The sequence below is a fragment of the Nipponia nippon genome, unplaced genomic scaffold, assembly GCF_047370975.1.
Source record: "Nipponia nippon isolate SJK-2023a ecotype South Korea unplaced genomic scaffold, ASM4737097v1 scaffold_3, whole genome shotgun sequence".
Lineage (NCBI taxonomy): Eukaryota > Metazoa > Chordata > Aves > Pelecaniformes > Threskiornithidae > Nipponia > Nipponia nippon.
This window is the reverse complement of record NW_028262347.1, coordinates 108,100,041-108,124,996: the sequence shown is the minus strand read 5'-3', so window position 1 is coordinate 108,124,996 and position 24,956 is coordinate 108,100,041. Positions and strand designations below refer to the sequence as shown.

Below are 24,956 nucleotides of genomic sequence, written 5' to 3'. Positions count from 1 at the left end.
CATTTTTTCTGGAATATTTTGTATGACTAGATGTAAAGAATCCAATAGCCCTAACCATGCATTTGATGCAGAATCTAAAATTCTTGGCACGGGATAAAAAGCTTGAGCTGACACAGAATTTCACTTCAAAAGATGTGAGCCATAAGAAGGTAAAAATACAATTTAAAGTCAAGTGTCTTGTCAAATGCTTAACATGCAGGGCATATGCCAGAGGACAGAACAGTTGACAACTAAGATTCAAGACTATGTAAGACCTGTTTATGCAAAAAAAAAAAAAAAAAAAAATTTTTTTTGGAAGTGTCACATGTATGGTTTCAGTAGTTTAGGGAATGTTATTAAAAATTCTTTATTGCAGCGTATCTGGTATTTATTAAAAGATATGGAACATTTCACAATCCCAAAATAGATAAAGAAAAATAAATCTCAGCTTTAATAGAAAGTAAGAATAGTTATGTCCTTATTAAGGCTGGAACTGCATCCTCTCATCTACTGCCAATAATAAACCTGTTAAGAGGCTAAAGGCTTGTTTTTCCTGAAAAACACTGTGACAATATATTTAAGAGCACTTTGATATGTGGAAGGACTTGTAGTTCCGGTATTTATTCCTACAGAAATATAGATAAACCTATTAACCTACAGACAGGTAACAAGAAATGGGGCTGGGGAAAAAAGTCTTTTGCTTATAAACTGCCTTTGTGCTTAAGAAGATAAAGCTATCCCAAATTGTAACTTCTTTACAAAAAAAAAAAAAAAAAACCACACACACAACAAATAAACCCTGGCCTTTTAAACAAAAGAAAAATAATAAACCTGCCCAAGTCTTTATTGCCTGCACCTTTTTGATATCTATGTGGAAAACATAAAAAACTGGTTTCTTTCATCCTTCCTCAGAAGAGCCATGTAGGACAGCTAGGGCATTCAGAGCTATTTTAAATATCTCTAAACAGTACTGGATTGCACTGTGTAACATACACGTAATTGCCCATAGCTGCTTCTTCCAGCATCTAAGCAAACTAACTCACAGAAAGGAAAACCAGCTGCATCGCAGCATTCCAAAAGCATTAGTTAACCCTAAGTAGGGTATGCTTGTGGGGATAAAGTATTTAACAAAGTGTGCGCATAATGATTCAATTTTAGAAGACAAACTTGCATCTACACTGCCCAAACTATAGAGCTTTGAAGGAATAAATATTAACCATAAAATTTAACATGCATCTTGCTGGGATAAGTTTTGATCTCTCTAGGATCCAACAACAAAAGTTGAACTCCTGGAAATGAGTGATCAAAACCTTGGATTACAAGGATTGTGAAAGTCCTCACAGTCCTGAAAGTACCAATTATACAGATTAAGCACCACAGAGCTTACATGTTTTATGTATGCTGGAGGAGAAAGTGGCCTGATCGGCAACACTGAATTAACTTTCACTATCTTAAGGATTGCCTCTATTTAAAGCAGATGTCAAGGCATACCAATACTCCAATTAAACAAAAAGCATACATCCTGTGTATTACAGTTTCTTTTAACATGCTTTACTCTCCCAAAATTCTAAGCCTGATACTGAAACAGGTTTTATTCAGCCAGTCATGGTTTCTGTTGAGGAAACAGGGATTGCCATATATTCTGCAAGTGGTTTTAAACCTCTCTCCCCTCTACACACACGTGGCGACTCTGTGGAGCAGATGGGCCTCTAAAAACATCTATATCATTATTTTCACAATGTTGTACAGCTAACTAGAAATATCATCAGAAAGATTATTTCCCTTCATTTCAAGCAGAGTTGATCATCCAAGAATGGAAGCATTAATAGAATCACTTAGGAAGGCACCCATCTATGTCACTGTAATAAAACTAATAGAAAATTTATGTAAGGAGAATTTCTGCTAATGCATAAGGATTCCCTCCTATGTCATCATGTGTCGTGTCCGTCCCCCCCCCCCCCCCCCCAGGTTAAGTGTTAAAATTGCTGAGCTAGAACTGGTTACAAGGTGATTAAAAACAAAGACGTGCTTATAGCAAGAGTGGATGTCACTGAAAAATTCTGTGCGTCATAAACTAGATATTTTCCCAGGACTAAGAATGCCAGATGCTATCAGGACAGACAGAACAGTACATTCTTTCCTAACTTACAGGCGATATAGAAAGAGCTTATACTGAAGAAGGGAAAAATACTAATCTTCACATAGTCAAGAGAACAACCAAACAGACACTGAAGAGTTTCTAGGTCAACCTTCCAAAGTAATGCCATCCATCTTCAGTTGTTCATTTACTTTATTTTTTCCTCAACTGGATATTTAACAAGTTGCATCAAGTTTCATCTTTTGTTGTTTACAAAAAAGCATGCAGCAAGCCAGGGGCTTCTGGGCCCAATAAAGAAGAGCTGAGAGCGGCTGGACCATGTAACATGAACTGCAGGCATCACATATCAACCAGCAGTTACATTACTGCTCTGTTTCACAAAGCCAGAGTTAACAGATCCACAGAACTAAAAAGCTAACTTATACTATTCCTGTTTAACACAGGGTGTGGGATTGCATAAAAAGTTTTCAAAGTAACAGGCATGTGCATTGGACCAATTTCAGAAGGATACCAGTCACAGGGAATAGAAGACGTAACAGCATATAACAGAAGTTTCAATAGCCACACTTTTCTAGGTTTCCAATTTCATATTGGAAATAGTGATTAAAAGCATCTGGAGTTCTGAAGTGCCACTGTTAATAGCTTATGTGACATAGTGACAGGGAAAAAAAAAAGATTCTAGGATATCAATTTTCAAAGCTAATACAAGGTGCTCAAAAATATTACAAATTAAGCCTTTTAACAACATTTACCATTAAGCAAGGAGGCACAGCAAACATAGAAAGTAAATTACTGTCAAGCTCTAGCATTACCTATTTGCTGCTATTCAAGAACATGCAATGTAAACAATAATAAACAATAATACTCTATCACTTTAAGTTGTTAGTGAGATTCATGTGTGAAGTTTATTTGTGTGCTTATTTTACTAATGGTATCTAATGAATTGATGGTTAGTGCCGTAAAATATTCATGCTACTGTGAAAATGTGATGTTTGTTCTATTTTAATGAGCGCTACATAGTCCCATGCATGGCATTGAATACAACTAGAAAGAATATATATTAAATTTCATACCCCTGTGTTTAATAGACTGAGAGCAGATATTGACGCAAGACTGCCAGAACTGTCATCCTAATGAGAAAAACAGAAGCAAAGCCTTAGTGAATAAATGAAGGAAAGACCATTACAATACAGCAACATGCAAGCCAAAATGTAAATTCACATGTAGAGTATTTATACTCTATGTTTGAAGAAACGTAGATGTGGCTGTTCTTCCTTCTTCTCCAGCCCTCAAAATATACAAAAACACATACAAATACCTCCCATTTGTGCAAGATGTGTATAGGCATCTATTGGACTATTTTTCTGTTTTAATTGAAGTTCTGTATTTTCTACAATCAGCACCTTTGCCTGAAGGGAGATTTTTTCCACGGTACTTCTCAGGTGCATGACAAAAGGCGTTCCCTGATATACTGTCTCTCCCTAGTCCACATTACCCATAAAAGTTACATTTATTTAAACATTAGCCTTGGAAGATACATTGCTAAAAATGAAAGAACAAAACATTGTCTTAGGCTGACATAAGAAAACAGAAACTATTCGCCCTGAAAATGAATCTTGAAGACCTTGCCTTCATTCAGCTCATGTTAGATTGCATCTTACACCCAACGAGATCTTCACCTATAAGCTAGTTAGCTTTAAAGCTTAAAATGAATACCCAAGAATAGTACTTGTACTGTGGAGAAAGGGAAAAGAAACATAACTGGACTTGGATAAGCATTTGGTAAGAAACAAAATACTAGGGTAACTTTCAAACAGAACTTTCACATTAAGTGTTTGGGTTTTTCTATTTAACATGAGAGGGTAGAAAATATCATTAAATAGCGCACTGACTTAAAGCGGGCCTTTAAGTCCCCACCTTCCCCCCTGCCATGTTGTAATTAGTATTTCTAAATTGAAAGCTCAAAGTGGACTACACCTCAGCCTCGCTGGTGAGCTGATGAATTTGTAAGGCTCTGAGAAACAGTCACTTAAATTAAAAGTAAGATTCTAAGCAGCAATATGAAACCCCTCACACCACTTTGCAGCGAGGCAATCGGGCAAAAGCATGCCCGACTACAGGAGACCCTGTACAACCACAGCCCTGGTGGTTTCCATTCAAAAGTCAAAGCTGATTTTCTAATGGAAGAGCCAAGCTTAAAGATGGGGGGGTGGAGACACAGGCATTGCTTTTAAGCATTGAATTACAGCACCTGGAAGAAGGAAAATAAGCTTTTTATCATGCCTTCAACATTATTTCTGAATGTAACTGCAGTGTTCTTGTACCATGCATACCCCAGACTAATAAAAAGCATTTTAAAGGCTTCCTTCTCCCTTGCCATACTATTCTTTCCTTTTATTACTGAAGTACCATACCAACCTCAGAAGGACAAGGCTTATATTAAAAAAAAAAACAAAAACAAAAAAACCCAAAAAAACCTACACACAAAACCAAAAAACCATACACACTTTAAAAAAGGTCCACAAAAGACAGCATCTTTACCACCTGAATCTTTTTGCTAAATCCTATTCTTTTGGAATTTGATACAGACTGCCTAGAGGATGATTTTGCTATCGCAGCACCTCAAGCTCACCAGTGTAAGTCCGCTTAACCTGCAAAAGCTCATGTCTTAAGAGAAGAAAACACTATTATTTTTATCCATGTCATCCTTTGCTAAAAAAATTAAAAGGCCCAATAGAGAGGGAGGCATCCCATCAAAAAGAGGATTCAGAAGACCAAAAAAAGAAAATAAATCTAGTGTCCCACCAAATCAAAGTAAAACAAGTTCTATCATTTTTATTACCCCAAGACTGTTTCTATACTCTTTGTTTCCCCCAAACCCAGCAACTTTCAAGGACAGAAATGAAGAAGATATGTACAATGCTTATGCTTTCTTTTTCAAGCTTTAGGAAGAAAAAGTTTGCTTCAATACTCTTCATCGTTGACCTTGAAGACTTTAAAAAAAAAAAAAACAAAAACAAAAAACCAGCAGCAATCAGAAGAATTCACATCAGCAGAGTCAACACCTCTGCAGTATTTTCAAAATATTTGTCCCATGCTCACTGTGGAGTACTCCCCTGGAGATACATTTGTGCCACTGACATAGCACTGACATAATGAGTTCTCCTTGACTTGTTTTCCTTGTCAAAGCCGCGGGGCAAGCCCTGGTGCTAGAAGCTGAACTGTATTTTATGTCTGTTATGCAAATAAAAGGAGAGACATTTGTCTCACTGAGGTCCTACCAGTTTCATTACCATTTTACTGACAAGATAATCATTGCAAAAGTCTAAAACACTGGGGAATGCCTTTGAAAGACTTCAACATAACACTTTGTTTTATCTCTAGCATAGCATTTTACTGACTACATGTGTGACTCTGGAAAGATGAAGGACGTTTCTTGAGAATCTGACTGCTACAAGTGTCTACAAAGAAAACCATCACAGCCTTCTCACCACTCCTAGTAGACAAATTGTTATTCAGGTGTTACACGTTCCTTGCAAGACCCAATATCCCCATGTATTGTCTGTCCTGGTTTCAAGGTAGTTTGTTACCAACGTATTTCTACCTATATCTGCTAAACAGGCAGGTCTTGCCTTTATCTTCTCTCCAGCAGTACTGCAAGACGAGCCAACATGACCTCTATCTAGATAACTATCTGCTTAAGAACCACTCCTATGAAAAACCATCTAGCACCGTATTTACCTACTTCTTACAGATATTCAAATCCTTAGATTTGTTGAAAAACACGCCATATACACTTTTTATGCATTAGGAGCTTCACGCATTGTTAAACTGAAACAACGAAGACTGGAGGGAAGTGTTAATATTGCAAGTTAGAAGGTCTGAGTCATATGAAAACTGATTCAAAACACATCAGTTCCTCTGAAGAGAAACCTCTGACAACTCTTGTCCCTGGGAGACCATGGGAGTTGCGCTGATTCAGTGAATGCAATTTCTCCATTAGATTTCAGACTGGAGATAACGACATCAGAAAAATATGCAAGTGAAGACACTGGTTTTTTTTTTTTTTTTTTTTTTTTTTTAAGATTTCAGAGCCACCCAAAAATAATATTTTCAGAGGTTAGTTGTAGGACAGTGACCCAGTCATCAAAATCAGAGTTAGTATTCAATGGACTGTCAAAAATTAATACCTTCCATTTCGTACACAAGGTGACAGCTTTTGGAAAAGATGTCTTCACTTCACTTCTGAATAAGCAATCATATCTAAATCACTGCAAGCTTTTCATGGTGTGTCAGATTTAAATAGAAAAGAAGCTTCCCCCCCCTTATTTAAGGCTGTCACTGACAGTACTTTGTTAAAACTGCTGATAAAGTGAATTTGGTGTATGTTTTACTTTTCTTTATCTTGCAATGTGTATTTCCATATTTTGAGTTTACTTTAATTCGGGCATATTAGGAAAAAATCACCATGCTGCTTTAAACAAATTAATAAAAAGTATTCAAGACTGCTTTAATAAGAAGCAAGAGCCAAACTTAATGACTTGATATTCAGAATCATTTTGATCATAAATTAAAAGCTCTTTTCTCTAACCATAAGCACAAAAAATGAAATTGAGCTTGCATTTTTAAACAGAACTTGCACTTCAGTCAATACACACCAAAATGTTACACATCAGCCCACAAGTCAGCCTCTGCTTTAAATGCTTCTATATTAAAATATTTCAGCAGTCTAATTTAAAGCAGATTCCTGTACAGACCGAAAAGAATTTACCAGACTGATCATTAATGACCACATACTTCTTATAATAGCCAGTTTTATTAGCTGCAGTTCATGAAAAAAGGCACACTTCCTAAAACCATCAAATGCATTTGACATTTGCAGTCCTAAGGAGTTGCCATTTTCCCTTTTTAAAAAACAGTGAAGGAAGGAAGCCCAGAGGAGGGAGATGTCCAGCAAAAGAGTTGGCCTCAATCACATCCTGCTTGGGCAGCTCTAAATCCAAGGAGAGCCGAGCGTGCCAGCAGCTGCGAGCGGGGAGATGCAGCTGCCAAGAACTTCCGACCTCTGACCCAGTTCGAGCTAGAGCATCTCGCCCCAAGCACGCTGATGGCAGCACAGCTGCAGGGGACTCTGCCATCTCCCCAGCCAGGCAAGCCCTGCAGGTTGCTTTTCGACAAAAGTATTTATCATCTTCTACATATGCTAAGAAACTTGCAAATAAACTATTTACAGTAATATTCATTAGACAGTCTCTGAAGGCAGAGCTGGCTAGCGTCCTTGTCTGAAAAATGTCTGAAACAGCATCCCGAGGTAAGTTTCCAGATTTTCTTGGAAGTTATTCAAGATATTAGAATCACTACCTGACTTCTCTGCAGAGGCATATAGAGCAATGTCTAGTTGATAGATAGTGACTGGGAGCATTCATTTCAATGTAATTATCAATTTACTGCATCATCCTTAGCAAAACAAAGATAACAAAGGAGGCTTGCATCAGCCAGGATGGAAACAGGGCATGGGAGCTCTACCACCCTTTTGACTATAAATCTACAATGATGCATTCTTTTTTCTTGTTTTACTACTAGGAAAGTCCTTTAAGCTTCACAATATTGCCATAAAGCTTTGATATAAGTATTACCCTTACCAAAAAGACTTCCTCCTTCTATTAAGTTTTTCCTGTTGTGAGTTAATTTTTGCGGCAAGAGGGCTTCTTAAGATCTCATTTTTCGTCTGAAGGATGCTGACTCATGATTGAGTTTCCTTAACCAAGGGTTTATTTGCACCCTCCCAAGCTGGCCACTGGTATCAGTAAAGTCACAGAACTTTGTGTTCAACCATGCAGAATGCCATAGCTGTTCAGGAACAGCAAGATTTGTTGCTAATAATAAACTACCATAAACTCCCCCACAGGCAGCTTGCCTGCAGCTTAAGCCCATTCTACCTACGTAGTCTTACACCTGAAGCTTATTTTACAAAAGCTGGTAAACAGTGAGTAGCCATTGTTCTCACCACAGATGGCTAACAAAATTGGGGGGGAAGCAAGTTTTGTGCTTCAGATCACACTTGATCCCTTGACTTCAATTTAGAAAGTCAATTTAGAAAGTCAATGTGGAATTTTGTAGAGACACTCCAGAGCTTCAATCATATTTCTATCAACTTCTTAAAGGCCTCATAACTGCATTCTTGCCTATATTCTTTTCACTCATCTCCTGTAATTTAGTCTAAGGACTTCAGTCAGCCATTCAAGGATGAAGATAATATTTTCCACTGATCTTCAATAACCAAGTGTGCCTATATTCATTCTAGCCCATTGCCATCTTAGCAAATTTGAACATTTTTGGGAAAAGAAACCACTAGCTTTTCTTCAAAGGTGTATATGCACAAGGAGCTATACTGTAAGTTTTAAACACACATGCAAGACATTTGACATTCATTAAATATGGAGACATTAGGGTCATCTCTCAACTTAAGAATCAAATTTTCTCAGGTACTGTAGATCTAACTCTGTGCAGAGTATACCGTCAATCTAGATCCCCCTTTGATAACTGCATATCTTAGCTCATGATGCTTTATCTAAAGACCATGCATGCTTTAGCTAAATTAGAAGCTAAAAATATTACCTATTACTGACACATTACTCAAGATTATATAAATCCAATAGTGACCCTAATCTGGCAACCATTATAACACAAACCACATGACTAGTGGCTAGGACCAACTCAAGCATGTTTAAAGACAATACATTGTTTTAATATATTTGCTTCTCTGCCACTTCAGAGAAGTTAAAAAAATGAGAACACTACAGTTTAAAAGAAAAACCATCACTAAGGGACAACAGGATAAGAAAATAAGATTATTTCTGCAGATTATGAGTTGGTCTCCAGAACAAACATCTTCATTACTAGAAAACGGGAAGCAGATGACTGGTAGCACTGTGCACACTCTCCATTTCTCAGGAGGGAAGAGACATCTGGCTTTTTACCACAGGATTTTCATAGCACAAGGCCAACAGCATTCATCTGCAAGTAAACTAAGAAAAAACAGTTGCCCTCTCTCACCCAAAAAGAGAAAGCATTTAAATAAGGAAAATTGCATTTGAAAATGTTGAAAAAGCACCCAGTTTATTTCAGAGTAAATAACACTTGCTGCAATCTCATAATTTTCCTGCAGCACTTCATTGTGTGACAAGTCCCATTACATTGAAGTCCTTCAAAAAGAACCTCTTGCTTTTCACTTTAGTTGCTCCCAAAAGGCCCTCTTCGCCATGAAGCTCTTTCTAGAAGATGGCTGAACACTGCTTCATTCACAGCCATTTGCACCTGCCAAACACATCAGCTTATATGGAATTTGAGAAAGGAGACAAAGAGAAAGCAGCTCTCAAGAGATTCAAGTTACTGTTTTCACCAAGACAAGGGACATTTGCATTTCTTAGGTCAACAAAAAACTTTCAACTTCAGGATTGCATGTTAACATTAAGTTAATGATACATTACCAATCTTTAGAGACTATGCTGGTTTACTATTATTTTATCAAATTAAAGACAGATTCCACAGGAATGAGTATACGGAAGTGCAACTTGGTATCAGGGGAAAGAAATCAGAATGACCTTTCTGTAGTACTCCAGTAACTCCAAAACAAGTTCAACTTACAGTACGATTCTGAAACAAAAATACCTTGAGTGAAAGTCTAAATGAAACAAGATCACATGTTTCAGAATTCTAAGCAATTTGTCACAAGTTACCCAGATAGTAAGTCTTCTAGGCAAGGACGACTATGGAAAGATGAATTAGAATATCCAAGAATGCTTTAAGAGGATAAATTTTACTAGATTAATATCTAGTTTGAAGAAGAGCTGAACAGACAAGTGTGACTACACTTTTATTGCACAAAACAGGCAAAAGTAACTCAGAACTGAACGTCATAAAGGAAGCCTAGCGTATTTCACAATCACTTTACCATTAAACAAATTGTAGCATATCATGTTAAATAAGGCAAAATTTTACAGGAAGTATTAATAACAGTTCTGATGTTTTGACCTAAACAGCTTAAACACTTGTTGAACATGTATCACCTTTTTATAAGCACTGAGATGTACTTAAGAATGTACTAGATAAACTCCTTCTTAGCAGCTACTATTCTTTAGACAAAGCCCCAAAACAGTCTTCCCAGAGCACTCTATGGTTGTATAGTAACGATGTGCAGGTAACAGCAGAGAACTGCAATACCTATGCATTATTTTTATAGAAGTTTTGTACCTAGAGTTGTGTGATGTTTACTCACCTGCTGAATAATTTTGGAATCTTTTGGAAGGTTTTCCCTGGGTGGGACTTTTCCAAACAACTTCCAACCAGGAGCGCTTTGGACAGGAGGTTTGAGTTCCTTTGTCCTTTTAGTGAAAAAGTTTCTGAAAAGAGAGGAGGGTTTTCTTTTTGTTTATTACAAGCATATAAATAAATGATATTTGTACCTACTTACATTTCTTTAAACCAAGTTCACCACTGTAGAGATTTACTGCTCAGCAAATGCAGTGTGCTACTTTAGCTTTCTCTTATACTTCAAAATAATTAAGTGGAGCAGCTTTCATTACAGGTGCTTTGATGCTAATATTTGTAGTTAACACTCAGTTCTGCCTCTGAATTCTAAGCTACTTTATGCAATATCAGAGCTTTTAGTAATACTGGACACTTTCTTAAACATAAGTTAGCAGCATGCAACAGCTCTCAGACTTTTGTTTGGGGTTTGTTTTAGCATATCTTACGGAGCTATTTAGAGACTGAAAAGAAAACAGGTGGAAATCACCGTGTAACTTACAGATTTAAGAAAGAAATTGTGAACTATTGCTTCCACTAACATTTTCTGCAATCTTCACACCGTCAACTTTCATAACATGGACTAGGAAACCAGGGAACATGCACACAGCTTCAGTTTAGCAGATAACCTTTGCCAGTGCCTAAAGCAATTACACTCAAACAGGCAGATAACTGCATTGCTCTATTATTTCTTAGAAAGCCAACCATCACAAGATCATATTAGCAAGCATTTGTCTAGATACACGGCTGTACTATTTGACTCCAATCACAAGCTCCCAGAGAGCATGCTATGTACGAGTGCTTTGAAAGTGAAGGAAGTGCATTTATTCTGAATATTGGAACGTTACTTTCCAGAAACTTAGGAAAAACACAGAGGGATTACAAGTTAAGTAGTCTGTAAGGTTATTTCTCAGGATGCTTACAAGTTGACCTCTGAGCAAACAGAATATGGAGCACTTTTATTGGAAGATGTTTTTGTGCAGTGCTAACTAGCTAACCTTGTACTTTCACACTCTTCCTCTGGAAAGAGATCCCCAGATTTATTCTTGACTTACAGCATTTACTGTATTTTAAAATACATTTCCTTCTCAAATTGAATGCATTCACGTTTGAGCACAGAAAACAGTCTCTTGGCTTTGCCCAGATAGAAGTAGCACGTTTCAACAACCGCAATCTGTCCGAAAAGTGCAGTCACTCTTACAGTCCAGTGCTGTCAGGGTCTCTGACCATGCAGCATAGTTTTACCATTAGGAACTGTTAGTGTTTGTAAGACAATGTATAGCTTTCAAATACAAACTATCTTTTCAGTTCCCAGAATGTTTTTTTGTTATTTGGGAAACAAGTAAATGCCTGTCACAAAAATCCCTTCTGTGCAAGTCTGCATGAATGGACTCTACAGATACTTGTGTGTAGTTGAAGATCTAGCCACCAGAAAAGAGCAAGCTGGAGAGCAGAAATAGATGCTGATAAAGTGTGAAAGTCTCCCAAGAACTGGTAAGCTCAAGACTAGCGGTCCTGTGGAATCCAGGAGAACAGGAAAACTCAGAACACCAAGACTCTGCTCAGTCTGTCCGAAGCCACCAGCACACGCTACCATCAACAATAGCTTGTTAAAAAAAAAAAGAGAAAGGAAAAAAGACTGCATTCAAGAAAGCAGCAGCTGCTACAGGCAGGCAGAGTATGGGATCACATATACACCTGATGAAAGAGAAAGCGCCTTAAAAGAGTTTTTTCTGAACGCCCATGTAGAAGCCGTTGGTGCATCAGTACACCCCTCCACTTCGGTGGAGGTCTCCCAGCTGTTGTTCCAACCCAGCAAGTGAGTAAGCATGTTTGGGAATAATTGCTTGCACTGTATGAATAGTTAGCTGCCATTAATGGAATCAAGCTGTTGCTATTAATAATAGCTTAATTAATACAAGGTGTTCTAGTAACATTGGTTGTGATCCATGCATCCCGCAACTCTGTCCCCCTCAGGGAAACTTCCAAAATCTTAGTCCATCCCTGTGGAACCAAAGTAAGCACCCAGAACACCAAACTAGCGGTTTCTGACACGTGACCTGGAAGGAAAGGCTGATGAAAGAGCCAAACCATGGTACCAACACCTTTAAAAGACACTGCCCTCGGTCAACCCCAGGACTGCATACCATTAGTGAAATGAACAGGTCCATCCATAAAAGGAAAAAGACACAAGAAGTGTGCTTATATAAACAGCAAAGGCTCATTTCACAAGTACAGGACACCTTTCACAGTGCTTTATATTGTCTTTAAGAAGGAAGGAAGAGTGTTCAAAGAATCATCAAGAAAACAAGACAAAGTATTCTAAAGACCAACATGTCACTAAATACTACACCACAGCCTTGCCCTCAAATCTGCAACTACTGCAGCAGCTATATTTGAAACTTAATTGGAGAAGATTTTTTTTTTCCCAAAAGCAGGTATGCAGGAAGATACATTCTGAAGTACCGTTCTTGAAATATGAAATAGCTCATGCATCCTGACTTCATGGACAGCAATAACCATCCAGTCTCTGCACATACTATGGAATACCACCAGGATTACCTGGCAGTTCAGCTCCATTGCTTCTAGCACTTGTGGAAGCTGAAGAGATGTACGCCTTTAAAATTGATGGCAATCTGTCACTGTATCAAAGCTCTTTTATGATTAACCAGGAAGCTGGCAGATTTAAAAAGGAAAAACGTGTAAACACACAGAAGGTTTTAATTAATATTTATGTACAAAAGACTTTAGGCATGCTCATGGCTCTTACAAGATTTTTTAATTTTTTTTTTAAACAAATATAACATTAAAACAAACTGTCCAGAACATAGCACCCACCATAATGAATCTTGATGCTTTTTTTAAATATTCTTTTGGTGTACTGAATTAAGCAAAGGCTTGTTTTGCTTTTTATGAATGCACAAGTGAAAATATACAATTTTACTTTTATTGAGTAAATATTCATTGAAGTCTGTTTCTTGTGAAGGCAAAAAGCTGGTAAAACTTTATATCATGTCAGAATAACCCTCACATAGGAATTTTAATCCAAGAGAAATTAATGGGAGGTTTAGAAATAAACTTTGCTGAAGATAGAAGAACACTTTTAATACGTTGTTTTGGCAGCTAACAGTATCACATCTGATGTGTTGTTGACAACAGTAAAGCCTTACAAAAGCCCTGTTAAGGAACAGCATCTGTGAATGCTTACAAGTTGCATTCACTGAATTGCAGGAAGTGTACCAGATTTGATATATTTGTTGCTGCTTAGAATATTCATGAGTTTCACTGATCCCAGGAAAAGTCATCCATTAAGATGGACTGAAAAGTCAATAGCATTTTGGTACAGAATCTCAAAATCCGTTTGAAAACTTAAAAAAAAAAAGCCTTATAAAGAAGCCTACACTTTAGAACTGAATAATGCTTTCTGTTGAAAGGACCTGTGGGATACAAGTATTAAGTTAGTTCATTGAATTAAGCTCTGGTTTACAAAAGCCCAGTGGAAAAATTGCAAGGGTTTTTTTTTCCCTGCTAGTTTTATATAACCACACTGGAATGCATATTAACACTCTCAAATGACACTCAAAAACGTTTCAGTAGGTGCACTGAAGAGCTTGAAAAGTAACTGAAGTGCCACAGAATAAGAAGCCATTACCTGCACATACCAAGATATCTATTCCTAACATTGCTTGGATTAGACTATACAAAAACCTATGGGCTCTCATGATCACACAACAGCTGTAGTAACAGCTACAAGTGGCAGTTTTCTTCCTTATTTAACGACATTGCTTCAACTATTCCTGCCTGTGCCCACAGCACTCTCTGCAAGAGTTTCACCATGCTGATGGTACAGTAATTCAAAGATATTAACCATTGCCAGAGGTGGCATTAATTTGATGTTCTAGTAATGCAATTGCTTGTTTCCACTCTGCTTTTGCTTTTTAAAATCACTGTTTTTGTTGCTGTTTGTTTAAGATAAACTGGTGAACTCTAAATGCAGTTAGAGTTAAGTCTCAGAAGGGGATATGTGGAACTTGATATTTTAATGGGATTTTTTTTTTTGTTTGGTTTTGGCTTCCCCCCGCCTCCCACCATCAAATCTGAACACAAAAATTTTTTCCACTTTTTGAGCTAGCTATATGCCAGCCCAAGAGGATGACAGATTTCCAAGTTTTAGAGGAAGTTACTGGAAAATACCAGAGACAATTACTTCAAGCTTGATCTTAAATTTCATTTAACACCAGACGAGAATTTGGGCTACCATATTTGCACAGCAGCCACTCAAAGAAAGCTGAAGTGCTTTGAACAGCAGCAGCCACGAACATCAGCAGGTAGGAAAGTCACCAGGCTAGATACAACTCCGGCACTTTGCCTCTAGGTATGACTGATTCACCTTTCCACAAGACCAAGTAGTCTTGTGACAGTCGTCTGTTTGACCAAAAATGTCAAACTCAAATCCAGTTTCAAGCTAGATGTCAGTTTGCTACAGTTCCTTCAAAGATCACACATATAGCTCTTCCCTTTCTACAACTCCACTGCGTGCCACTAACAACAGGCTATGAGTATTTCGCTGTGTGCGAAGTAGTGCATCCCAACAAAACCTGAAGTTGCTTTCCTTCCCACCCCAAGTGCACATCCGTGGGTTTCCAGTCTTAATTTTGAGCCTCAAAGGAACCTGCCAGAAGAATCAGCTCTGATGATGCAGAGCTCTGATCTTGTTGAGATATAGTACTGCATTATTGGAAGCAATCAAACTTTATCTACTTCCCATTTTTCCCTAAAACTCCCATTTCACTCCAGCATTCTTAACGCTTGGAAACAGCATTCACAAGCCTATATCTGCCCTTATTCCTTATCTTTAAAGGAAGATCTAGATCCTGACTTATCTCTCCACTCCCACCATAAAACTGTAACCTGTAGCCTTTAAACCCATACATTCAACAACACTTGTGAAGTGCCAGCCCCAGCCTGGTATGCTACAGGAGTAAAGGAAGTCCTTGGGTAGCACAGCTATTCTAACCTGATAGAGAAGCAGGAGCATGAATTGTGCTGGAACCACAAAGGAAAAAGAAAATAGTAGTTTAGTGTCCTGGTCCTATCCCAGCCGAAACCAGGACATTTAGAGATCTGTGAAATGCAACTAAGTTGTGAGATGGCAAGCTAAAATGCAGTCCTGGTGTGTATAGCTTACTCTGCATTGTTAAACTACTTCTAACATGATTGCCTAGAGAGCCATCCTAACTGTTTAGCCAGCGAGTCTAGTAATGCAGTTTCAATCAGATTTTTAGAAGGCATAACAAACTTGGAAGATAATTAGTCAGCCAAAGCAGACAGGTGTCCTAACAGGGATTTGCCACCTCTGCATCGAAGGAAAGGTTGCAGCATCGTTCTACTTATTATTAGGTGTTAGAGAATCATATCATTAGAACTCCACCTTCAGACCCAAGCTTCACCTGTTCTGCTGCTTTTAGTTATCTATACACAAATTTTAAGTGCAGAGGAAGGTTGGATCTTACCCCTGAGCCATTTAATATGAGTATCAGTATGAAGCATATTAAAATGAGCCTACCTTTCTCCAATTTGTTAATCCTACACTATAAAAAAATAGCAAAAACCAAGTGGTACCAACTACTGAGACAAGGATATGGTCTCAGAAGAGAGCATAAAACACATGAACATGGTTACACCTCAGCAACCAAGCATGCTTCCTCACATTTCACTTTAATATACAAGTAAATCTAATTCAAAATGCTGCACCATGTTAGACAACAGAAAACTGTGGGCATCCCTGGAAAGCAGTCATTGCAAAACTTGAAGCATGGCACGAAAGAAACAAGTTTTTCCCAATAAAATATTCAAAATTCAGGGTTATCTTAGAAAGAAATGAATACTGTGTTTAGATCTTGATGCTGAAAGATAGACTACTATTCTCTAATTTATTTCCCTTGCAAGGTAACTTTGACCTTGCTCAAATGTTTACTCACTAATCTACAAATAAAATAGTTTGAACAAGTGACCTCTTAAGTTACATTAGAGTACCAAAAATTACTTATTTTAGGGGAAAAAAAAAACACCTTACTGTTAAAACATTTTTCTGACTTTGACTTTACACATATAACAATCTGGTTTACTGTAGTTTTCAATCAACAATAATTTCTTATTGCATCCAGCTTTCAAAATCTACGATAACAGGGAAGCACTGAGAAAACAAGCTTTGAAAGCCACAAGAACTGACAAAGGAAGTGAGGGTTGATTATATTTTCCTTTTTATTAAGCATCTAGTGCCCATTATTAGACACCGCATAAGACAACTGTCTCATGTTAAATCCAGGGAAGCAGGACACAAACAGGAAGGAATCAGCATCACATCAAGAGCATCCTCACTCTATCCTATATGACTTTTCCTCCCAGAATCACAAAGGAATCCAGCATGGAATTAAGGCTACAAATGAGCACTGAGTTGGGGGAAAAAAAAACAAACCAAAACAAAACAGTCTAGGTTTTCTGTTTGTTTGTTTTAAATATCATTACAAAGATGCAGTTAAAAAACATGGGAAGTTGCATTTCTCTGCAATAACTGAATTACCTTAAAAATCCACTGATTCCAGACTTTGTAGAAGGATTATGAAGTAAAACTCATTAAAAACGGTATATGTATTATGATACCATTGATTTCGCATCTCCAGAAAGATTACAGTTCTGCTTGTGCACACAGTCTGTTCTTGCTCCATCCCTATGCTAATTTTTAAATAAGCTTCCTAGGCATACAAAATAGGTTTATAGTTGAAATGTGTTGAAATTTGAATTAGCTGAAAGACAAACTGATAAGGAAACTACTTATGTACCTAATAATATTTATCCAGAGAGCTGTATCAGTGAGGAGTTGAAGAGGCATGTCTCACGAATTGTTATAGATGCATTTTTACTGGTATAGCATTAAAATAAATCATTTTGACTTAAAACCATACTTTCAGAACAGTCTGCACAAATTCTGAAGACCCCTGCAAGCCTGTAATTCCATATTGTTTCATGACTATAACTGAGTACATAACAAGAATTATTACATTCACATTAGCATGTTTTTACCATGTGTAAAATGCAAAAGCTGCTTAAGAACACAACAGACTTTTTCTTCATACTCAAGTCTTGTCCATTCTGTTAAGGTCTTATGTGCAACAATTGGAAATAACTGCAGAAAAACATTGCTTGATTATAGACAATTAGCTCCTCTGCTTTAAACAAGACTTTTCAATAATTTACATACAGAAACAAACGTAACTCAACTCTAAGCATAAATAATGAATCATTAAAAGGAAATAAAACCTTTTTGTTTAGCCACTTACAAAGCTTGCAGAGCAACAAAAGCAGGATTCTATTTCTACATTTTAAACTGTTTATATACAGTACACCATTTTTAGGAATTGATTAAAAAGTGTCCAAAAAGTTACAATATATGTTCAGAGTGCACACAGTAATTATTTCTTAGACCAATGGATAGGGTGCCCCTGTTATTTTAGATCTGAATTCGATGACATTGTCCAGGAGCTATTTGCTCACTTTCACGTGCTCAGAAGTATTTTCTCACATTATTAGTTATGGCTGGAAAAGTGACATGAACATAAAAATATTAAGAGCAAATAACCCCTACTTTACAAATATACTTTTCAACTCATCCTTTATTCTCACGTTTCAACCTTAACTTGTAAGTTAACATGCAAGTGTTTTTAGGTTTAGTTTAAAATTTTTAACATGGAAATTTAGAACAAAACACTAATACATTTAGAATTTATTATACATTCTACATTTTTTGTTTCAATAACTTAGAATAACATCATCCCATTTTGATTCAATACATTTATACAGTTGCCCTGAGCACAAGTTTCCAAGCTCTGCCCTATATTGGAGGAGAGGTGACCCAACCAATATTACAGTTCACATCTTCCACCACCTTGCTACAAGGAGAAGCTAGACACCAGCTTCTCTTTAGATTTTGTTACCCCCAAACACAGATCTATTACAGGATGTTTCTAGTTTCAGCACCTTTTTAGTAGTACAAAGATCTCTTCTTTCTCTCCACACCAAGACAACCCAAAGTGTATCCCAAACCACCCTCTCCAAAGGAACCTCAATGTTTGCACATTGTAACACCTACAACTACAGTCTTAAGTGCTATACAAGCAAATTTTTTGTTTCCCTCTCCTCCCTCCAAAAAATTAAAATAAGGAAACAAAAAAATCCTAACCAGGAGAACATGCATCTTCAGCAAGACCAAGCTTGCAGTATGTTTTTTTTAAATGAAACTATGACATTTCCATTGATATTACTGGTCAACTAAAGCCTCAGCTACAATTAGGTCAAGGAGTAGCTGCTAAGGATTGAGGGGTAGGGAAGAAGGAGGTTTCTGGCTTCTTAGAGAGGACACACAGATTAACAGAACTATTATGGAACTGCACTGAAGAGACTAAATTAGATCAACCCTATTGCTCAAGCTCCTAGTTGATACCAGTCTCAAAGTGCCTTTACAAACTCTGCTGGCAAAACAGTTTTACTACAGGTATGCAAACACTTGTGAAGTTTTAAGAGTTGAAAGCATTTAGCAATACCACAGAACACTTACTGGCAAACAGTATTTTAACAGTCTATATTTTAACAAAGAGCTGTTGCACAGGTTGGCTTTACAAGCAGACTCAAGCATTCCAAAACATATGGAAACAAGCAGACACATATGCAAGGTGACAGACATGGTTAAATTTCAGAATGCTCAAGTACAAAACGAGTAAAGGAAGATAGTCAGTGTGGTCTCACCTTTACTTTTCAGAGTGAACTAGCAAAACAGAACTCTATGCCAAACTATTCTATCATCTTCCTATTTAATGAGGCAGTTCAGCAGCTATTTTGACACTACACCAAACACCATCGTCAATCTCCTGTAATAATAACCAAATGTCACTTGCCCACAGAATCTATACCAAAATCCTAGATCACAGCTGCAAGAAGTAGAGAATTTCTACCAGTTGGCTACAGATGTTCTGCTATTTCTTGCATGGCCAGGAATATCTACTCCAGCAAAGCCACAGCTGGTTAACCAGCAACATACTCTAAGCAAAACAATGCTAGAGGAATAAGACCCCTTCCTCCCACACACGCACATAATGGCCAAGCTGTTTCAGCTCCACTAAGGGGAAGGCCATTTCTCTTCCTTGCACCAGTCATGTCCTACACTGCTTTCTGCTGCATCGATTCCGAGACTCTCCATACCTCACAAGTCAATTCAACTCACTAATCCCACAGAAAACCATCCACATTTTTTCACTCCCCAGCTTAATGAGCTACAGTAGCTCACAGAGGATCAAATAAATACCAGAAGCAGGGAAGAGACACTCCCTTTGTTTCCTGACAACAGCAAATTCTTCAATCAGCTCACCAAGATACCACACGAAAGTACAACCTAATGAAGCGAACTACCTAAAACTGTTCTAGTAGTAACTCACTTTCAGTTAAGTCACCAGCTTTATCAGCGCAGTCACTATACCTATAGTCCAAATGTTCCTATAGAAGATACATTTTCAAGACAAATATTAGACAGATTTCCAGCCTTTGACACAACCTACGAGTCTGTGAACTGTAAGTTCAAACACAGGGCAGAGTTTTATTTTGAAGACTGTCCCAAGAGTTGGTAATGCTTACTATTCTGACCAGCCTGGTTAAACCTCATTTAATATTTTTCCTTTCTGCTCCCAGACAGAATGCCTGTCGTCTACTTGATTGTGTAATGTAGTACTACAAAGTACTACTGTACTACTTTTGTAGCCACTCAGTGTATCAGGTTTCTGCTGTGGTTAGCAATTCACAATATATTTTATGTCATTGCTTCAGTGATAAATTGCAGAAATACTACAAAATGCAAGAATGCACGTTTGATCTGTTAGACAGCTGATATTAATATGTAAGAGCCTGATTCCTTTCAGTTTTGCCTGATGGCTTTGTGTTTTACAAAGTGAGGAAGAAATTCCCCAATCTACCACTCAGCTGCCTACAGAATTTGAGGGACAGCAAACAACTTGCAAAACACCTAAAGTTTACAACAACAAAAAGCTAGAATCATAGAATCGGTTAGGTTGGAAAAGACCTTTAAGATCATCAAGTCCAACTGTAAACCTAACACTGCCAAGTCCACCACTAAACCATGTCGCTAAGCACCACAACTACCAGTCTTTTAAACACCTCCGGGGATGAGGACTCAACCGCTTCCCTGGGCAGCCTGTTCCAATGCTTGATAACCCTTTTGGTGAAAAAGTTTTTACTAATATCCAACCTAAACCTCCCCTGGTGCAACTTGAGGCCATTTCCTCTCGTCCTATTGCTTGTTACTTGGGAGGAGAGACCAACCCCCACCCACCTCGCTACACCCTCCTTTCAGGTAGTTGTAAAAAACGATAAGGTCTCCCCTCAGCTTCCTTTTCCCCAGGCTAAACAACCCTAGTTCCCTCAGCCACCCAAAGTGGAGACACTTTGTGCTCTGGAATCTCCACTGCTTCCCATTTCACAGCTACCAACCGCCCAAATACCTTTGGTAGTTCATGGTTTGTTTGGTTTTTTAAAGCATTCTGGCATTCAGCATACAAACAGCTTCATTATTGCCCCACAGCAAGACAGACAAGATCCTACATTAATGGATGCATTAGGCAACTGAAGCAATACAGATAGGACTGAGCTTTGTGGGGTCTGAGACCTGGCCAGGGCCAAGCTTCCCCTGCTACAGAAAGCAGTGGAGCTGGCATCAACAACCCTGCTGTTCTTGGAACAGAAGTAAGATGTGCGAAGTACAATCATGCTTCTGCCTTAACACATCAAATCAGACCTCAGCAACAAGCAGCAAGCCTGGGTTTCTGTGGCTCCAGCAGAGGCAGAAGGGCTATACACGTTCTGTTGCTCTCTATATCTCTGGTGCCTTTTCTCCTTTACTTCTAGACAATCACTTAGTTTGCCTATAGCTCACCTTCAGGAAGTTTGTTTAGATCAACAGAACTGCCCTAGGCAAGGGGAGCCAACAAGGCAGCTTTTATTAAACTACCTGATCAAGAGAGACTCTTTCACTTACCCGAGAGCACATTAAATAAAAGTTCCCAATATAGCAATGGAAACTGAACACGATTTCTTCTTAACAAAGGAGTACCTTGGAGAGGGATGGAGAAAAACCGCAAAGAGCTTCCTCCCATAGGCTACAGGTATGATTTTCAGTCGGGAGGAAAGGAATTTACAAGAACACCAGTCTGAGTGTTTGGCTCTCAGAAGTTCTGGAAGAACAAACTCATCGATGACCATCAAAAACTAGTTTTCTACTAATTGAAGTCATAAGTTCAGTCACACAACATTCATCCACCTCTCACACTGCTGCCTCAATGCCGAGCCAGAAGCAATACACTCTGCAGGTGGTTTGCACAGCTGACTGGTTTCTGCAAATATAGGGCCAAATTAGCAGAGTCTCTCTTTTGCAGGCTCTCCTTATGCTCATCCTTCATTCAAAAACCTGTAGGATTTTTAACATTTGAGTCCTCTCAGTCTCAGAGAAGTTTGACTGAACCTGGCTAACAGGCTGCAGTATTAGAGAGATCAAGCAGTAACTGCCTAAGCTTCACTTCCTTAGAAAGCAATAATAAAAAGGCTGAAGAAGCACAGCACAGTCTAAGGCTGAGAAGCTTAAAGCCACTCCTACCACCCAGCAAACCTAGTCCCTTCCCAGGTGAACAACAAACAAGACCAATAAGGGATTAAAAAAAAAAAAGACAGGCTTTATATCATAAACATCTCAGCAGTTCCCAGAAACTGAAGAGAGGAATAACAATTTTTGCATCCATGTGAATGAAATGTGACTAAAATCCATAAACTCCTTTTTTTATTCTTAAACAATCAAGACAAAATAGCCTAATGAATAATTGAACAGCCAGAAGAGCAAAAGCATAAAACTATCATTTTCTTAGAGGCCAGCTGTGATTTAAGTGACCTCCTTTGGTTGTTGCTTTCCATGTAGAACATTCTCCTTTTAGTCATAGCCTATTCAGAAGAGAAGTCCCATTCACGTTGTCACACTACTCTCAATTTATTGAGTCTGTAAGAAATTCTGTGACACAAAATAAGCAAAAGAGACCAAGGAATGAAAAAGGCCTTCTACAAAATGAAGGGTGAGAGAAGATACTTTCAGGTTAAGTTTAAATGCCTCTATAAAACACTCCTTAGCAAAACAAGCTATGACTCCAATAGTTTGTTGCACACTGAACAGCAATTTCAGCTGTTTGGCTTGAAAAATACCACACACAAAACCCCCAAAAAACTACAGCATTAGTATAAGGAGAACTTACTTCAGGAAAAATCCCATTAGGATTATAAGACTCGCAGTGCAAATATCTATACCAACATTGAATATTACACTGTCTACCAAGGAAAGCAGAGAAATTGCTAATAACACTTTGGGTAGTTTAAATTGATGATTATATGTATGGCTCTAAGGTCTCAGAATTAACATCTATTTAGTCAGGGGTTTTTTTTGGGGGGGGGGGGGAAGAAGGGCTGCAGACAGAAGTTGGAGCAATTTAGCAGTCTAATACCTATCCAGAGTTAAAGCAGCACACGATTCTTCCACTTGTGCACCTGAAATTTAACTTCAGTTTGCTACTCAACAGACATCCTAGACAAAATAACACGGGTGCACAGCATCTTACGGTGAAACACCCATTGCAAATGTTTTTCAGAAACTCAAAACTCTTTAAAATCTATACATCATGAGGCCTGGAAGCGAAACTTTCTCAAACAGGCATTTTCAACTCATAGACCTTGAGGACTTGCTCATTTTCGTGAGCTGCTGGGAACTGGTTCACTAATAAAAACAAGGCTGCTGCTATATATATTTAATTTTCTACAGTGGGATCCACACTTGTGAGAGAAACTTTAGATGCGCAGGGTCTTTCCCTGACCTTTTTATTAATAAAAAGTTGATATAATTTGGGTAAAATTTTCCATGTATTTCCATGTTATTAAAAAGTTGGGAGCTGGAAGAAAAAAAAGCTGGGCATTCATCTTCAAAGTTTGCTACAGTTTGTTTTACTTTGGAGATAACCCTTACCTTGTCATTATATTTGTTATTCATACCACTGAAAGCCAGACACTGGCAAACATGGCAACACAACTTCATAAAATAAATCATTCTTAGCAAACAGGGAACGAAGAATCTACAGAGAAGCTTCTCATTTTGATAATATGAATGCTTTTTTCTCTTTATATCAAGTAAATTATGTCTCTAACTCAGGAAAAAAGAATACTGTTTGAAGTTAGTCACAGATTTGGGTCCAGATCTCTTGCCTACTTTCTCCAGTCAGCTTTAATTCAAATCAGTTATAAGTATCCGCTCGTTCACTTAAGTTACAAGATTGCTTAGAGAAAGCAAAACACTAGGTCTGACAAAGACAGAAGGGTGAAGGGTGCCCTCACAACTTCTGGGGGGAAGCTTTGTTGTATTCCCTTAGCTCTTCTCTCCAATTATCTTTCCAATATATTGTCAGTATATTTCCTTGACCAGTTAGAAGCTCTCCCCCTTCTTCTTATCTGGACAGGGAAAAACACAACCCCAAAATCAAAACCAAGCACAAGTCTTTCAGGACGTCAGCAAGAACTGGCACAGGCCACGCAGGAATATAAATTAAGCACCGTGAAGTGCCCCCATCAATCTGTCCTTTAACCTTTACACAAACAGAAGGTTTAGAAGATCTGTTGCAACTAGGACAGCTCATTCCCCACTTGACTCATTTTTGACCAAAACCCCACAAAACAGATTTCTTCCTCACAGATGTGCAGTACATCCCCTGAAGTTTCATGCTGATTTACAAAACAGAAAAGCTCTGCATACAGAAAGAACTATTGATTCTGGTATTAAACACTGACAAGATACAACTGTAGACTTGGTATATGCCAATATAGCTCAAAGAGCTTCAAGTGCTACTAAGTAATAAATTGAAATATAACCTACAGATCTAGAGACATTACTACGTACACAAGTAACAACACTCAGGGAAGTGAACCTCTTTGCAACCCTCCAGTGTCTCTGTCAAGGACATTTGTAGGAGCAAGAAGATTAGCAGCTTTTGAAGAACTACCTACTTACTGAATCACAGAAGTGTTTACAAAGAGGGAGAAAACGGTGTGGGCTTCAGTGATTTCCCAGTTCTTTGTTCCTAGGTATACCGACTCCCTGCAACTTCCCATCATCTGCAAGTGAAGATTTTTCAAAACTTCTGGACAATAAGTACAACCGTTCTGGGTGAGGAAGGAAGGATGAGACTAAGGACAGTTTTTAATAAGCACATGTGTGCCAGCTACCATATGTGCTTACAACCCCTTACACCCATTGCTCACAGCACATCCTAAAGACCTACAAGAAGTGGCAGTCATGAATCAAGCTCTCTGCGATTTTATCAGGTAAACTTGTTAGATGAGTTCTGGAAAACAAATATTTGGGAAAATGTTGCTTCACTACAACAAAGTAAGTATCACTGCTGTTGTCAACAGTAAGCTTTGAATCCAG

The 24,956-nt window shown here is 38.1% G+C and overlaps 1 protein-coding gene across 5 annotated transcripts in view; it reads right to left on the bottom strand.

Annotated features, from left to right (window-relative positions):
• The window catches only part of TBC1D12 (TBC1 domain family member 12), a 50,049-nt gene that overhangs the window by 18,797 nt on the left and 6,296 nt on the right, over positions 1 to 24,956 (bottom strand). For 3 of the 5 annotated variants that reach the window (XM_087765477.1, XM_087765479.1, XM_087765476.1), the window contains exon 2: positions 10,356 to 10,479. Coding sequence is in view for 2 of the 5 variants with exons in the window: in XM_087765476.1 (XP_087621602.1) it covers positions 10,356 to 10,479 (124 nt within the window). In the remaining 3 variants the exon portion in view is untranslated. Of the gene's footprint in view, positions 1 to 3,150; positions 3,208 to 10,355; positions 10,480 to 24,956 lie in introns of all 5 variants that reach the window. The other 2 variants (XM_087765478.1, XM_087765475.1) reach the window with 1 other exon arrangement.